General features: G+C 35.6%; 1 protein-coding gene across 1 annotated transcript in view; it reads left to right on the forward strand.

Annotated features, from left to right (window-relative positions):
* LOC132721607 (plexin-B1-like) overlaps nt 1-12,298 on the forward strand; it is a 74,605-nt gene extending 62,307 nt beyond the window's left edge. Inside the window, exons 12-15 of the mRNA XM_060705927.1 lie at nt 1,817-1,962; nt 4,013-4,191; nt 4,733-4,835; nt 11,744-12,298. Coding sequence (XP_060561910.1) covers nt 1,817-1,962; nt 4,013-4,191; nt 4,733-4,835; nt 11,744-11,926 — 611 coding nt within the window. The 3' untranslated portion in view covers nt 11,927-12,298. The remainder of the gene's footprint in view (nt 1-1,816; nt 1,963-4,012; nt 4,192-4,732; nt 4,836-11,743) is intronic.
* Nucleotides 12,299-18,963: the final 6,665 nt, after the last annotated feature.

Genomic DNA, 18,963 nt, shown 5'->3' on the forward strand with positions numbered 1-18,963 from the left:
GTAAATCGAGAATGTTTACCCTGCAGGAAGATTTAATCTCCCTATCAATTGTTTACTAATTAGCGGTGATCGTGTAATTTGACACGCGTTAAAATCACAAACTGTTAAATGGTATGTTTGAAGTGATGCGGTTAATCAAAGTAATTTACTGCGGTCAGTTAATTTGAAGTGTTTATTAGCGGATTAAATCACAATTAGTTGGGACAATGTATGTATCAAACGTCTTTAGGGATTTTATTGCATTTGATGTAATAATTAATGAACTAGCATCGGACGATATGTAAGTTTATGCAATTAACAACATTTCTACAAACTGATAGAAATTCAGAAGCATTTGCAGGTGTAAGATAAAAATGTATTCTTTTCATTCACATCTTTATCTTGATTAAAAGACTATTATATATGATATTACAGTAATGGCCACATCTTCCTTGACATTTAGTGATATTAAGTGGCTTAGTCTTGTCCACATTTTCATAAACCTCTGAATTCCGGAAACCTCTGAAATCCGAACTTTTTGACAAGTCCCATGGGTGTTCGGTTTTCGGAAGTTACACTGTACATGATATATAATTGTTTGAAATATACATTGTTACTTTGATCAAGGACCTGACCACACATTTCTTTGTCATATTTTGAAACATTCTTTTGTTTTGTGAATAACCTATTGTGTTATTAACATTAATATTGTTTCATTAAAACATTTGTAATTTGTTAAGAACAACTTTAAACAAACAAGCAATGAGAAAAGTTATTCTCAGTACCTGAACAAATCAAACTTATTTATGTAACATACTGTATGAAAACGTGTTTCAAATGATAAAAGAAAGTTTACCTAAGAAGAAATGATTTTTGCATGATCAAATATTTGTGAATAATTTCATTTCGCAAAAATCACAGGTATTTCCCCGTCACAAAATTAACCACTTCCACAGTGTGTTGAAATTTCTGTGAGTCACTGTGGGTTGTCAAATTATTCACATAAAAGGAGGAGATGATAAAATTTAAAACAATTATGGAAAAAGTGTCAAGTTATACAAGCTTTTAACTGTACACTTACCCATTAATAGTTAAATGAGCCGCGTCACGACAAAACCAACATAGTGTGTATGCGACCAGCATGGATCCAGACCGTCCTGCGCATCCACGCAGTCTGATCATTATCCATGCTGTTAGCTTACCAACTCTATTACAAGTAGAGAAACTAATAGCGAACAGCATGGATCCTGATCAGACTGCCCGGATGCGCGGGCTGGTCTGGATCCATGCTGGTCGCAAACGCACTATGTTGGTTTTGTCATGACATGGCTCAAATGGACATTTGCCACTTGAAATCAACTTTACAAAAATTCAAATCAAAGGTCATATTGTGAGAAGAATTCTAGACCATACAAAGAATCAAATTCCAATTCAAACTGTCTAAAGAAAGTTCTACTGATCAGGAAGAATAATAATATCTCATATGCTGTTGTTTGGATCGGAATATTTTTCAGATACTCTGAATGGCAAACATATCATTATGTCAGATGTTTTTTCTTGCTTATAATACCATATTCCATTATATTTCAAATTCTTTACCTTTACAATTTTCCATGGGAATTTATGTCAGCACACCTGTAACTATGTTAAAAGCAACTTCATTCATAAGCATGCCATTGTATAGCACACGTCTCATCTGGCAAACCCAATGCCAGATGAAATTTCTGTCATGAGAATAAAACTAACGGAAATGCCAGTCTGATATGTTTTATTTGTCAATAATGTTCCGATTATTTAGCCTTTTATTTAAATCAAACATGAATTATGTTATTTACAGTTACAGTTTATAGCTGTGAGAAACTTGGCAAGGATTGCAGTCATTGCAAAGCTCTCAAAGATCACTACAAGTGTAAATGGTCCAATGCGAATTGTGACTTTGGGTTCGGAAGTGGTGAGACATGTCCAGCACCTAAAATTGAGAAGGTTGTAGCTTTGACAGTTTTTATCTTCTTGAAGCATTCATTAAAAGATTTTATTTTGTTCTCTATATTTGTGGATGTTTAAGGGTACTATAGTATCGTTTTACAGGTAAAAGACATTAAAGGGACTCCACTAAGGTTTTTTGACATGATAGGACTGGAAATAAATTTTTCAGATTAATGTTTAGTTTGATGTAGGTCGAGATCATTAACTTGTGTGCAAAATACAGATCATTCACTCACTCTGTTTTTCCAGTATAATAGTTGTATTTGTGAAAATTACCCATAATTAAAAAGTGCTGCAATGCTTTTCACTCAAATAGGGATAAGAATAACACAAAAATACTATTTTCAATATATTTCTGGGTATATATCTTGAACATCTTTTGCAAATTTTTCTGTTTTAAACGCCCCAGGAGATCATTGTAAGAAATTCAGATTATATGGTTTTAGAACTCGGTGGAGTCCCTTTAAATGATTATACAGTTTGTGGAAGTCTTCTTACGCTCATTTCTGAAATACTGCATGGAGGTGCACTTGAAGTCTTCCTTCATCACTTAAGCTGGAAAGTCACCTTGTGTATCAGTGTTACCTAAATCCAGCAAAACAAAAACAAAACAAAAAAACAAAAAATTAAAAAAAAAGTAATTGTCTAGTTCTCTTTTTATGTTGTGATTTAAAGATATACTATGCTAATTTTTTAGCTCACCTGTCACATAGTGACAGGGTGAACTTTTGTGATCACTTTTCGTCCGTCGTCCGTCCGTCGTCCGTAAACTTTTACTTTAAATGACATCTCCTCATTAACCACTGAGCCAATTTCATCCAAACTTCACAGGAATGTTCCTTTGGTGGTCACCTTTGAAAATTGTTCAAAGAATTTAATTCCATGCAGAACTCTGGTTGCCATGGCAACCAAATAAAAAAACTTTAAATATCTTCTTCTAGAAAAACCCAGAGAGCTAGAGCTTAGATATTTGGCATGAAACATCTTCTAGTGAGTGTCTACCAAGTTTGTTCAAATAAATGCCCTGGGGTCAAAATTGGCCCCGCCCCAGGGGGTCATTGATTTTCCCTATATGCATATAGTAAAAACTTAAAAATCTTCTTTTAAAGAACCCAAAGAGCTAGAGCTAAGATATTTAGCATGAAACATGTTTTAATGGATGTCTACCAAGTTTGTTCAAATAAGAGCCCTGGGGTCAAAATTGGCCCCGCTTGGGGGTCATTGATTTTCCTTATATGTGTATAGCAAAAACTTAAAAAATCTTCTTTGAAAAAAACCAAATAGCTAGAGTTTAGATACTAAGCATGAAACATCTTCTAGTGAGTGTCTACCAAGTTTGTTCAAATAAAAGCCCTGGGGTCAAAATTGGCCCCACCCCGGGGGTCATTGATTTTCCTTATATGTGTATAGCAAAAACTTCAAATTTTCTTCGAAAAATCTGAATAGCTAGAGTTCAGATATTAAGCATGAAACACTTTCTAGTAAGTGTCTACAAAGATTGTTCAAATAAAGGCCCTTGGGTCCAAACTGGCCCTGCCCCAGGTGTGTCATTGTTTTTAACTATATGTTTAAAGAAAAAACTTGACCAGCTGGACCTTAGATGTTAAGCATGAAACATCTTCTAATGGGTGTCTACCAAGTTTGTTCAAATAAAAGCCCTGGGGTTTAAACTGGCCCCGCTACGGGGGCCTATATACAGGTGAACGACTTCAGGGCCATCATGGCCCTCTTGTTACTATTGCAGAAATTTATTGACATCTAGGAAATTCTTACTGAATTTGTCTAATTTGAATATGAGAATACACAAGTTATGTTTGGGAAGCTGCATTCCCTATTACTAGTGATGTTAATTTGATCTTTTCTTGAATAGATCTGCTGGTTTTTTAAAGGACACTTCATATTCATAATTTATATTCATAGATTGTTTCCAATAGTTTGTAGCTTTTAAAACATTGCATATATTTTCTGTGTTTCAAAAGATGTTTATTTACATTTGAAAATAAAGGGTGTTAAGCAAATATTTTGTATTGTATTTTATTTCCTGCAGATTAAGCCTAGAGATGGTCCCAAAGCAGGTGGCACAGCATTGATAATTGAAGGTTTTGAATTAGGAACAAAGTTAAGTGATATATCTGGCATTAAAATAGCTGGAGTTACATGTGGAGAAATAAATATTACTGTTGATGATGAAACCAGGCAATACTTTAAAAATGAGGTTCCCAGCAGGTAAATGTTACATTTCATTGAATGTAAAACAAATATCTAGTCTGTTGGTTAGATGATAGATCAGTTACTAGATTCCTAGGCCTTCAATCTTCAAATTTATTGGGAGGTTTTTCGAGGAATGACCAAACACCCACAATTAATTTCTATTAATTCAGAGGTGAAGGTCAGTGCAACTGAAAAGGTCACAGTGACCTGCACCAAAAATGCTGGTTTACAGTCTACATATATTGCATGGTGTTTTGTATTATAGGTAGAATTTTCTTAACATTTTCAGATTTCAAGTTATGACAATCACTGCTGTAACAGTCAATCTTTTGATATATATATATATACAATTCAGCTAAATTTGACAAAGAAAAAACAAGTATAATGTCTCTTAAATGTTATTAATTTAATTCAGTCGCTTGTATGTTCAAGAAAAAAATAAGATAATACAGCTTCGGTTGAGTGTAAAAGTCAAATAAAAAGCATAAAAAATTATAATTTTAGTCTAAACATTGATAAAACAATATTGGTTAAGATATTTCATTTTTATTTATAGCATTGTTTGCATTACTGGTAATAGTGGTGGAGACAAAAATGGAAGTGTCATTGTCACTGTGAATGGTCAAAGTTCAACGGAAACAGTTTCATTCAGCTATAAAGTAAGAAAGTAAAGTCATTTAACCATAAATGTTTGGTTTCTAACCAAAGATTATAAACTTCATAAGTTTCTTAGCAGTAAAACAAATGTTATGGCCCTTAATTTCAACAAAAAAAATTGATCTCTTTTATTATGCCCCCATTTCAAAGAAAAGGGGGTATGTTGCTTTGCACTTGTCGGTCCGTCGGTCCGTAGACCAAATGGTTTCCGAGTGATAACTAAAGAACCCTTAGGCCTAGGAACTTCAAACTTGGTATGGTGATTGGTCATGACCAGTAGATGACCCCTATTGATTTTGGGGTCAAGGGGTCAAAGGTCAAGGTCACATTGACCTTGAAAGCAAAAACGGTTTCCGATCAATAACTAAAGAACCTTAAGGCCTAGGAACTTCAAACTTGGTATGGTGATTGGTCATGACCAGTAGATGACCCCTATTGATTTTGGGGTCAAGGGGTCAAAGGTCAAGGTCACATTGACCTTGAAAGCAAAAACGGTTTCCGATCAATAACTAAAGAACCTTAAGGCCTAGGAACTTCAAACTTGGTATGGTGATTGGTCATGACCAGTAGATGACCCCTATTAATTTTGGGGTCAAGGGGTCAAAGGTCAAGGTCACATTGACCTTGTAAGCAAAAACCGTTTCCGATCAATAACTAAAGAACCTTAAGGCCTAGGAACTTCAAACTTGGTATGGTGATTGGTCATGATCAGTAGATGACCCCTATTGATTTTGGGGTCAAGGGGTCAAAGGTCAAGGTCACATTGACCTTGTAAGCAAAAACCGTTTCCGATCAATAACTAAAGAACCTTAAGGCCTAGGAACTTCAAACTTGGTTTATGGTGATTGGTCATGATCAGTAGATGACCCCTATTGATTTTGGGGTCAAGGGTCAAAGGTCAAGGTCACATTGACCTTGTAAGCAAAAACCGTTTCCGATCAATAACTAAAGAACCTTAAGGCCTAGGAACTTCAAACTTGGTATGGTGATTGGTCATGATCAGTAGATGACCCCTATTGATTTTGGGGTCAAGGGGTCAAAGGTCAAGGTCACATTGACCTTGTAAGCAAAAAACCGTTTCAATCAATAACTAAAGAACCTTAAGGCCTAGGAACTTCAAACTTGGTATGGTGATTGGTCATGATCAGTAGATGACCCTATTGATTTTGGGGTCAAGGGGTCAAAGTCAAGGTCACATTGACCTTGAAAGCAAAAACGGTTTCCGATCAATAACTAAAGAACCTTAAGGCCTAGGAACTTCAAACTTGGTATGGTGATTGGTCATGACCAGTAGATGACCCCTATTGATTTTGGGGTCAAAGGTCAAGGTCACATTGACCTTGAAAGCAAAAACGGTTTCCGATCAATAACTAAAGAACCTTAAGGCCTAGGAACTTCAAACTTGGTATGGTGATTGGTCATGACCAGTTGATGACCCCTATTGATTTTGGGGTCAAGGGGTCAAAGGTCAAGGTCACATTGACCTTGTAAGCAAAAACCGTTTCCGATCAATAACTAAAGAACCTTAAGGCCTAGGAACTTCAAACTTGGTATGGTGATTGGTCATGATCAGTAGATGACCCCTATTGATTTTGGGGTCAAGGGGTCAAAGGTCAAGGTCACATTGACCTTGTAAGCAAAAACCGTTTCCGATCAATAACTAAAGAACCTTAAGGCCTAGGAACTTCAAACTTGGTATGGTGATTGGTCATGATCAGTAGATGACCCCTATTGATTTTGGGGTCAAGGGGTCAAAGGTCAAGGTCACATTGACTTTGAAAGCAAAAACGGTTTCCGATCAATAACTAAAGAACCTTAAGGCCTAGGAACTTCAAACTTGGTATGGCGATTTGTCATGACCAGTAGATGACCCCTATTGATTTTGGGGTCAAGGGCTCAAAGATCAAGGTCACATTGACCTTGAAAGCAAAAACGGTTTCCGATCAATAACTAAAGAACCTTAAGGCCTAGGAACTTCAAACTTGGTATGGTGATTGGTCATGACCAGTTGATGACCCCTATTGATTTTGGGGTCAAGGGGTCAAAGGTCAAGGTCACATTGACATTGTAGGTAAAAACGGTTTCCGATCAATAACTAAAGAACCTTAAGGCCTAGGAACTTCAAAACTTGGTATGGTGATTGGTCATGATCAGTAGATGACCCTATTGATTTTGGGGTCAAGGGGTCAAAGGTCAAGGTCACATTAACCTTGTAGGTAAAAACGGTTTCTGATCAATAACAAAAGAACCCTAAGGCCTAGGAACTTCAAACTTGGTATGGTGATTGGTTATGACCAATCAGATGACCCCTATTAATTTTGGCGTTAAGGGGTCAAAGGTCAAGGTCACATTGACCTTGTAGGTAAAAATGGTTTCCGATCAATAATGAAAGAACCCTTAGGCCTAGGGACTTCAAACTTGAGATGGTGATTGGTCATGATCAGTAGATGACCTATTGATTTTGGGGTCAAAGGTCAAGGTCACATTGACCTTGTAGGTAAAAACGGTTTCCGATCAATTAACTTAAAACGCTTAGGCCTAGGAACTTCAAACTTTGTGTGATGGTTGGTCATGACCAGCAGATGACCCCTATTGAGTTTTAGGTGAAGGGGTCAAAGGTCAAGGTCACATTGACCTTGTAAGTAAAAACGGTTTCTGATCAAAAACTCAAGATTGCTTAGGCCTAGGAACTTCCAACTTGGTATGGTGATTTGTCATGACCAGCAGATTACTCCTATTGATTTTGGGATCAAGGGGTCAAAGGTCAAGGTCACATTGACCTTGTAAGTAAAAATGGTTTCTGATCAATAACTAAAGAACGCTTCGGCCTAGGAACTTCAAACTTGCCATGGTGATTGGTCATGACCAGCAGATGACCCCTATTGATTTTGGGGTCAAAGGTCAAGGTCACATTGACCTTGTATGTTAAAACGGTTTCCGATCAATAATAAGAGAACCCTTAGGCCTAGGAACTTCAACTTTGGGATGGTGATTGGTCATGACGACCAGCAGATGACCCCTATTGATTTTGGGGTCAATGGGTCAAAGGTCAAGGTCACATTGACATTGTAGGTAAAAACGGTTTCTGATCAATTTACTAAAAACGCCTAGGCCTAGGAACTTCAAACTTTGTGTGATGATTGGTCGTGACCAGCAGATGACCCCTATTGAGTTTTGGGTCAAGGGGTCAAAGGTCAAGGTCATGACCAGTAGATACTTTATTTCCCTTATTAATTGTTTGATCACTGGGTCAGAAGTCATGTATAATAACCTTATCACATGACTAATTGGCTGCTGATAGGGGGCATACATGTTTTACAAACATATCTTGTTTCTTACTCAAATTTGTCTGTTCAACAGCAAGTTTGTTTGGGGAGTCTGTGTGATCATCTCAATTTTGTCAGAAGCATTACCCAAAAAGTACCTGATCGATTTTCTTCAAACAATACTAGTACACTAACATAGCACATTGGTAAGATGTGCATCGTGCAAGTACCTCCACCTTGCCTACTTATAGAGTTATTCCCCTTTATCAGATTTACTTGTAAAACTTGTTCGAAGCATAGCTACTACTAAAGTGTTTGAGGGATTTTCGTCAAAAATAATACACTGACGTCATAGTATATTGGTAAGAAGTGCAGTTAGAAAACTAAATCTACATTGCCTATTTTAGAGTCACTTTCCCTTTCCAGATTTACTTTAAAGAAAAATTTGTCTAGAGCATATATGTAGCTCCAAAAGTACTTGAGGGATTCTCTTCAAACTTGATAAATGAATAGTCTGATAAGTTTGTTTGTTTTATTATATACATTTGTTTGACATATTTAAGTACATAATCAGGTTTGGTTCTTTTCATATAAAACATATAAAACATGCATTGAAGCATTGTTAAACCTGGTAAATATGGAATTTAATTTCTTTTCAGTAATCTTTATTATGTTGTTGAAAAAACAGCTTTTTTTATTATGTCCCGCCATAATATGGCTTGGGCATGAAGTGTAACCCTGTTCAGTCATTTAGTCATTCCATCCTTCCATTATCATCAGTTTCTGATCATTATCGTGGTAACTGTTTCACACTTTCAACTTAAATAGGACATATGGATATATGCAAGTGAAGTTCAAATTTGGTCATGGTCATTATGCATGGAGTTATGTCCCTTAATGAAATTTTCAATTTCCATTCATTATCTCCCAAACAGTATAACACATTTAACTCAAATTTGACATATGGATACGTCAAAGGAATGTGCAGGACAAGTTTGAATTTGGTCATGGTCTGATGGTTTTTGGCATAGTTATGCCCCTTTCACTTTGAGAAAATTGAGAAATATTTTAGTTTCCATTCATATATCACTCAAACAGTAGTACACATTCAACTCAAATCTGACATATGGAAAAGTCAAAGGTCAAGTTCGAATTTTGTCATGGTTCAATGATTTTTGGCAGAGTAACGCTCCTTTCACTTTGAAAAAAAAATTTAGAAATTTTCTGTTTCTGTTCATAAACAGTTATGCACATTCAACTGAAATTTAAGATATGGATATGCAGGTGAAGTTCTATTTTGGTCATGATTCAAGATATGCCCCTTAACTTTGAAAAAAATAAGAAATTTTCAGTTTCCATTCAATACCTTCCCCAACAACTGTCAAATTCAACTCAAATGGATACAAATTAAGGAAAGTTTAGGTGCAGTAAAATATTTTTCACTATAACTTTGTCATTTCTTAAGGTATCGACTTCAAACTTCAAATATATGTTCCTTATCATCAAACACATCTTATGAGACAAGATTCATAACTTTAGCACCAATATTATCAGATTTATCACCCCTTGAACTTAGAATTTTCCTTAAAAAATACTTTTTTTACTGTAACTTCTTTATTTCATAAGGGATAAACTTCATACTTCAAATATGTGTTCCTTATCATCAACCACATCTTATGTGACAAGGTTCATAACTCTAGCACCAATATTTTCAGATTCATTGCCCCTTGAACTTGAAAAATACTATTTTTTACTGTTTCTACTCTATTTCCTTATGAAATCAACTTCATTCTATAAATATATGTACCTTATCATCATCCAGATCTTATATGACAAAGTTCGTAACTCTAGCACCAATATTTTCAGATTAATCTCCCCTTGAATATTTTTTTTACTGTTACTTATTCATTGTCCCGGCCTTTTCGAAGAAAAAAGGGGGATTGATAGAAATAGGCTCTGTCCGTATGTTCGTACGAACCCAGAGGTACTTGTGTGAATTGGAGAACAATCGTTTTTCCTTGTGTTTTTTTTTTTAAGCCTTGTGTGACTAAAATTGGCCAAATAGATCAAAGGATAAGTCACATAAGTACCATTTTGTGAGTATGTCCGTCTGTCTGTCTCTGTCCGTCACACTTTCGTGTCTGGTCCATAACTTTGTCATTTATCAAAGGAATTTGAAATAACTTGGAACTAATGTTTGTTAAAATAAGAAGATGTGTCATGCACAACAACCAGACCCCTACCTCCAGGGTCAAGGTCACACTTGCTCATTCAATGTCAACATTGACTATTTGAGGGTATGTGTCATGTCTGGTCCATAACTTTCTTATCTTTGAAGGCATTTTGTAAGTACTTACTACAATTGTTCAAAATAATCAAACTATGTGTCATGCGCAACAACTGGTCACCTACCTCCAAGGTCAAGGTCACACTTGGAGGTCAAAGAGTAACATAGTCTGTTATAAGGTATATTTTGTGTCCGGTCCATAACTTTTTCATAGATGAAAGGATTTTGAAAATACTTGGCACAAATAGTCACTATAATAAGACAATGTGTCATGCACAACACCTGCATCCCTACCTCCAAGGTCAAGGTCTCTCTTAGAAGTCAAAAATTAACATAGTCTGTTATAGGGTATATTTTGTGTCTGATCTATAACTTCTTCATAGTTTAAGGGATTTAGAAAATACTTTGCACAAATAGTAACAATAACAAGACAATATGTCATGCACAACACTTGCACCCTTACCTCCAAGGTCAAGGTCACACTTAGAGGTCAAAGTCAAATATGATAGATTTTTAAATTCTGTGTTTCATTTTATTTCTTTTATAAATTTATTGTAGCATTTGCAGATCTAGCATTGATCATAATTCTGCACTGAAAGTCCTAAGATCTATACCATATTCTTTTGATATAGCATAATGTTATCCTTCATATAAAACTTCCCTGAGGCAGGGGACGTTGGTAACTCTGTTACAAATTCTTGTTTCTTAAGGGATCAACTTCATACTTCAAATATATGTACCTTATCATTAACCACATGTTATGTGTTAAGGTTCATAACTCTAGCACCAATATTGCAAAAATTATCTCCCCATAAACTTAGATCTTTTTACTTAAAAATGTTATTTTTTTACTATAACTTAAGTTTTAAAGTAAATATCTACTTCAAACTTCAAATACTTTTTCCTTATCATCAATTACATTTACAATGCAAATTCTTGATACCATGAACAAGAAGAAGATCAAATATAAGCTACTTTTGTATTGAAATTAAATCTGCAATGAATTCTTGATGGAATCATCAGTAATGGACTTTGATTTCAGGTTTCTCTTTGAAATAAGTTTAATATTTTGAATAATTAGAAGCTGTTTAGTGATTATATTTCAAATATTTATTTTTCTTTATTGAAAAAATACCAGTTCTAATGAAACTTTTTTTTTCTTTGCAAAAAAGAAAGAAAAAAAAAGGTTTTGTAACGAGTCATGTCATTGTTCCCATTGCTGTTGCCGTCCAAGCAAACTTTAAATTTGATCATAACTTTTTAAGTTTTTTAAGATTATTTGCCATTACTATACTGGTTTAAAACAAATAATGAAATAATTAAATGTGTAAGAAACAGCATTATTTCTTTTTTACAGACTCCAAAGTTGACAGGTATGAGTCCTTTATCTGGACCCATTGCTGGTGGAACAAAAGTAACATTTTATGGAAGAAATCTTGGAATTGGAAATAGACATATAGATGTTGTAGCTTTAGAGTCAGTTAATTGTATGAATATAAAGGTGCTGCCAAATGTAGGCTTTGATGTGATTATCAAGTAAGTTTTTGAACATCTTTTCATGTTTTACAGTTACTTAAAAGGTTTGTTTTATAGTAAGAAAGGTAAGGTCCTCTGTTCCTGAGTAGTTTATACAGTAAAAACTCGCTAATGAGACCAATAAAGGGACTTTACAAATCTGGTCTTAAAAGCGGGTTGGTCTCATTAATGAGTTTGGTCAAACAGAAAACTAGGCAATTTATTTAGGGATACCATGTACTGTACACATGTTTAATTCTGGGCTAACCTATTTCAAATGAGAAGATATAAAGCATACACTATTATTTTTTTATTTTCATTTATTTTCTTTTACTTTTAAACATTATAAAATATTTAAACTTATTTAGAGGTAAAAAATGTATTATGAATGTCTTTAAACACAAATTATTATTACATTCTTGTTAAAAGAATGACATGACTTGCTCAATTACATCACCATTTTACTACAAAGCACACAGAACAATTAACCTTTAATTATTTTCACAGTGTTCATCGCCAATAACAACTTCAAAAACCTAATTGTACTATGTTTATGTTTGTTTAAAATGATAATGATAGCAGCAACACCTCCAAAAAAAACTTATTGAAAGTTTTCTGTTCAATATTTTGTTGTTTTAATCCTCCAGTTATGACATTAAAGGTGTGAAATTATGAAATTTTTGACAAGATTATTGATCATTTCCGGGTTTGATACAAAGTAACCTTGACCTCTGCCGTAAATTGGATGTCGTTAAATGTCGTAAAACTAGGACAACTGTTGTTTACACTACATGTCAAAAAGATTTCAGTAATATACATGCATGTCAATATCAAGGTGAGAAAGTGCCAGTTGTCTTATTTATGGGTTTCCAAATGTACAGAATTTACGAAATGGGACTTAATTTACTGGTCGTATTAGGGAATAACGGGGTGGTCTCAAAATCGGGGTTAGCGACCATTAAAATAAAGAATGAAAATATCGGGTCTTTAAAAATTGTCTTTTAGAGGGTTGGTCTTGAAAACGGGGTGGTCGTAAAGAGGGTTTTTACTGTACTCATATTTTAAACTTTTGACTTGCTTGTTTCTTTCTTGTTTGGGATATTCTTGCATTTGAAGAAATTCTCAGTCAAGCTTGAACTAATTAGTGAGTGATCTTTAGTGATAAAAATTAAATGATCACAAAGTAGGTGTATTTCATTGAGAAATTTCAACAAAGGGTATGATGTGCAGTGAGTAATTTCCATAAAGTAAGTGTTGTGAGAAATGTCCATGAATTGAGTTTTAAGCAGCATGATTTGAAGGATTTGAAAATAACTTGGCATAAATGTCTACCACATGAAGACGACGGTGTACGGACATAATCCCCTTCGGACATTAAATCCCCTTCATGTATTTTTGTATATCTGGACATAATCCCCTCCATGGTTGGACATAATCCCCTTCATGTGTGAAATTTTGAAGTGGACAAAATCCCCTCAATAAAATTGCTACCTAGGACAAAATCCCCCTCAGAGAAATTTTTTCGGTTTATAAAGTGGGTATGAGAGCGCCATACTGCATTATGCTGTGTGGTAAATATCTTAATGTATAAATAAAAAGAAAATATTTCAGCAGAAAAGCACATTCAATTAGCACATTTTGATCACATTAAAATTGCTTTGTTAAAGCATTCATAGCAATCAATCAGTGCAGTGTCAGATCTTGGTTTGATTATATTATCACTCTTTCATCAATAGAAATTTTAACAATGGATAATATGTATCAATTAGAAGTATCATCTTATACAATCAATGAAACAATTATTGGCTAATAAAAATGTTTATCATACTAATCAATTTAAAACAATTAAATAAATTGCCTAATCAAATATGTGTTATGCAGTTGATAATTTGAACTTCTAAACTAAATAAAGGTTTACTATTGATACATAATTATAAATAAAAAAACAAAAGTTCATTATTCATCAATTTTTATGGAGCATAATAATACATTATTAATCAATTTTTATGGAGCATAATAATACATTATACAAGGGGATTTTGTCCGGGTAGTGAAGGGGATTTTGTCCAGCCTTGCAAAAACACGAAGGGGGTTATGTCCACCCATAAAGGGGATTTTGTCCGGGTATGGGAAGGAGATTTTGTCCGAAGGGTATTATGTCTGACATTCGAAGACGACATGTAGCATTTAAGACCCATGTCCCTCCCTACAAGGTCAAGGTCTCACTTACATTTTAAATGTACTCATTTTCTCAAGAAGAGTTTGAAGATGTCCATACTGTAACTGTCATGCATTGAAGGATTTTGAAATAACTTGGCACAAATGCTAAAGCTACATGTCTGTCAATGCGTCTCTACTTACGTAACAATCATTTCCAGACTGTAAGTTTGTTGTGCATAAGTTGTAAGTGGGGTATACTGTAAACAGCTTGTCCGGCCATCCGGTGGTTTTTCCTTGTCAGCCCAATAACTTAAGATTCCTTTGACCCAAAGTCTTCATACCTAGCATGAAAGTTAGTCATGATTAGTAGATGACCCCTTTTGATTATGGGGTCAAGGGTCAGGTCACAGGGGCCTTTACTAAAAAAATCTTGTCCACCCAATAACTTAAGAATCCTTTAACCCACAGTCTGCTTATTTGGCATGGAGGTTTGTCATGATAAGTAGATGACCCCTATTGATTTTGAGGTCACTGGGTCAAAGGTCCATGGCAGAAGGGCCTTGACTAAAAAAATATTGTCCGCCCAATAACTTAAGAAACTTTTGACCCAGTCTTCATATTTGGCATTAAGGTTAGTCATGATTATTTAATGACCGATCATGAGGTCAAAGGTCAAGGTCACAGGGACCTTGACTCAAAAAAGCTTGTCCGCCCAATAACTTTAGATTCCTTTGACCCACAGTCTTAATATTTGTTATTGAGATTGATCATGGTTAGTAGATGACCCCTATTGGTTTTAGGACACTGGGTCAAAGGTCAAGGTCAGAATAGCCTTGACTCAAAAAAGCTTGTCTGCCCAATAACTGGAAAATCCTTTGACCCACAGTCTGCATATTTGGCATGGAGGTTTGTCATGATTAGTAGATGACCCCTATTGATTATGAGGTCACTGGGTTAAAAGTCAAGGTCACATGGGCCTTAACTAAAAAGCTTGTCCGCCCAATAACTTAAGATTTCTTTGACCCACAGTCTTGTTATTTGGTATTGAGATTGGTGATGATTTTGAGGTCAAAGCTCATAGGACCTTGAATAAAAAAGGCTTGTCAGCCCAATAACTTATGAATCTTTTATTTGACCCATAGTCTTTAAGTTTTGCATGGAGGTTAGTCATGATTGTTAGACGACCCCTATTGATTTTGAGGCCAAAGGTCACAGGGGTCTTAAGTTCAAAAAGCTTGTCCGCTCAATTGCTTAAGAATGCTTTGGTCAACAGTCTTCATATTTGGTATTGAGGTTGGTTATTACAAGTAGATGACCCCTATTGATTTTTGAAGTTACTAGGCCAAAGGTCAAGGTCAATAGGGCCTTGACTAAAAAAAGCTTGTCAACCCAATAACTTAAGAATCCTTTGACCCACTGTCTTTATTTGTGGCATGGAGGTTAGTCATAACCTTTAGATGACCTCTATTGATTTTCAGGTCACTGGATCAAAGGTCAAGGTCACAGGGGGCCTTGACTTCAAAAATTATTCCGCCCAATAACTTAAGAATCCTTTGATCCACAGTCTCCATATTTGGCATGGAGGTTGATCATAACCATTAGGCAACCCCTATTGATTTTGCTGCATCCAATTTTGTCCGGAGCATATCTCCTACACACATAGAAAATTTTTAATGAAACTACATATGAGAAGCTTTTTCGAGCACATGAACTTGGTTGTTAGATCAAAGGTCAAAGTCACACTTAACGGTCATTGAAAAACACGTTTGGAGCAAAACTTCTACATGCATAGAGGGATTTCAATATAACTTGGCACAAATGTTCTCCATTGTGAGGCGGAGTGTCATGTGCAATATTAGGTCCCTGCAGCCAAGGTCAAGGTCAAACATTGACATCAGAGTTCAGATATAGATATGAAAATGTGTATTTTGACAATTTAGTCATCATCTATTGAGGGATTGAATCGCAAATGGTCATTATTATGACTTTGGGTGTGAAACATGTAATTTAGGTTGATATATGCAAGGTCACTAAAGGTGATAAAATACTGTCAAACCTGTATAAGAGAGACAGTATTGGGAATTTGTAAAAGTGTCTCTCTTATACAGGTGGCTCTCTTATCCTGGGCTGAACTCTGGCTAGCAAAAGTGACTATTATTAACTATTTTTAGCCTAACTATACGAAGTATATGGAGAGCTGTCCTACTTGCCCCGGCGTCCGCGTCCAGATTTCAGATTAAAGTTTTGGTGCAGTAAAATATTTTTCACTATAACTTTGTCATTTCTTAAGGTATTAATTTCAAACTTCAAATATATGTTCCTTATCATCAACCACATCTTATGTGACTAGGTTCATAACTCTAGCACCAATATTTTAAGATTTATCTCCCCTTGAACTTAGAATTTTCCTTAAAAAATACTATTTTTTTACTGTAACTTCTTTACTTCATAACTATGTTGCCTCTTTAAATAAGTCTTTATTAGTCCCCTACCGGTTTAACTGGAGGGGACTTTAGGTTAACCCTCCGTCCGGCTGTCTGTCCGTCCGTCTGTTCTGTCAGTCGGTCAGTCCGTCCGTCCACAAAACTGGTTCCCGCGATAACGCAAAAAGTACTGAAAATATTTTTATGAAACTTGATATATGGATAGATGGCAGTATGGAGATTATGCACGTCTTTTTCTTTTCTTCCTAGGTTGAAACTTCTGGTTGCTATGGCAACAAATAGTCTGAAAATATGGCAAATTTAACACATAGACTGGATCCAGTGATAACTCAAAAAGTACTGAAAATATTTTTATGAAACTTAAAATATGGGTAGATGGCAGTCTGGAGATTATGCACATCTTTTTCTTTTCTTCTTATGTTGAAAATTCTGGTTGCTATGGCAACAAATAGCCTGAATTTCAAGATTTCTGATTTAAATTTTCAGCTTTTTCACTATAAGTTCTTTATTTCTTAAGGTGTTTACTTCAAACTTTAAATATAAGTTTCTGGTCATCAACCACATTATATGTGACAAGGTTTACAACTCTAGCACAGAAATTATCAGTATTACCTCCCTTGAACTTAAAATTTTTATGAAAAAAAAAAATGTCTTTTTTAAATAACTTCTTTATTTCCTAATGTATCTACTTCAAACTTCATATATATGTTTCTTATTATCACTCAACATTTTTAAGAAGGTTAAATACTCTAGCAAGACTATTTCCAGAATTATGTCCCCCTTGAACTTAGATTTTTTTTGAGAAATTGGTATTTTTCACTCCAAAGTCTTCATTCCTTATAGGATTTACTTTAAAATCCCACATCGTAATAATATGACAAGGTTGTATAAACATAATTTCCTTACTAGGCAGGGAAACTTAACACATTACTGTGATATAGACAAACTTAGAACTCAAAAGATATAAGTTCATTCATGTCATTCATTCACTGGTAAAATTGAATGGCCAATGGCACATCAGAATGTTGCTGTGGTTCCAACCATTAGGGGACTTATGGATTGCTTGCAATACTATGATAATTGCTTGTAATGCTCCCCGAAAAATTTCGGGGGAGCATATAGTCGTCGGGTTGTCCGTCCGTCCGTCAGTCTGTCCGTTCGTCAGTCCGTACGTCCCGAATTCGTGTCCGGCCCATAACTTTGTTATTTGAAGTCGGATTTTAAAAATATTTCACAGAAATGATCACCATATTAAGACGACGTGTCGCGCGCAACATTTGGGTCGCTACCTTGAAGGTCAAGGTCACAGCATGACCTTGCAGCAAAATCGTGTCCGGCCCATAACTTTGTTATTTGAAGTCGGATTTTAAAACTTTTTCACAGAAATGATCACCATATTGAGACGACGTGTCGCGCGCAACATTTGGCTCGCTACCTTAAAGGTCAAGGTCACAGCATGACCTTGCAGCAAAATTGTGTCCGGTCTGTAACTTTGTTATTTGAAGTCGGATTTTAAAAATATTTCACAGAAATGATCACCATATTGAGACGACGTGTTCATGCGCAACATTTGGCTCGCTACCTTGAAGGTCAAGGTCACAGCATGACCTTGCAGCAAAATCTTGTCCGGTCCATAACTTCGTTATTTGAAGTCGGATTTTAAAAATATTTCACAGAAATGATCACCATATTGAGACGACGTGTTGCGCGCAACATTTGGGTCGCTACCTTGAAGGTCAAGGTCACAGCATGACCTTGCAGCAAAAACGTGTCGGGCCCATAACTTTGTTATTTGAAGTCCGATTTTAAAAATATTTCACAGAAATGATCATCATATTGAGATGACGTGTCGCGCGCAACATTTGGCTCGCTACCTTGATGGTCAAGGTCACAGCATGCCCTTGCAGCAAATTCGTATCCGGTCCATAACTTTGTTATTTGAAGTCAGATTTTAAAACTATTTCACAGAAATGATCACCATATTGAGATGACATGTCGTGCGCAACATTTGGGTTGCTACCTTCTAGGTCACAGCATGGCCTTGCAGCAAAATCGTGTCCGGCACATAACTTCATTATTTGAAGTCGGATTTTACAACTATTTCACAGAAATGATCACCATTAAATGAGACAATGTGTCACGCGCAACATTTGGGTTGCCACCTTGAAGGTCAAGGTCAAGGCATGACCGTGCAGCAAAATCGTGTCTGGCCCATAACTTCATTACTTGAAGTCGGATTTAACAACTATTTCACAGAGATGATCACCATATTAAATCCACGTGTCGCATGCAACATTTGGGTTGCTACCTTGAAGGTCAAGGTCACAGCATGTCCTTGCAGCAAAATCATGTCCGGCCCTTGAAGTTGGAGTTTACAACTATTTCACAAAAATGATCACCATATTGAGACAATGTGTCGTGCACAACATTTGGGTTATTTTTACACTTTGAACTTTGT

Source organism: Ruditapes philippinarum, unplaced genomic scaffold (assembly GCF_026571515.1).
Source record: "Ruditapes philippinarum isolate M1 unplaced genomic scaffold, ASM2657151v2 ctg1656_1_1_1_1, whole genome shotgun sequence".
Taxonomy (NCBI): domain Eukaryota; kingdom Metazoa; phylum Mollusca; class Bivalvia; order Venerida; family Veneridae; genus Ruditapes; species Ruditapes philippinarum.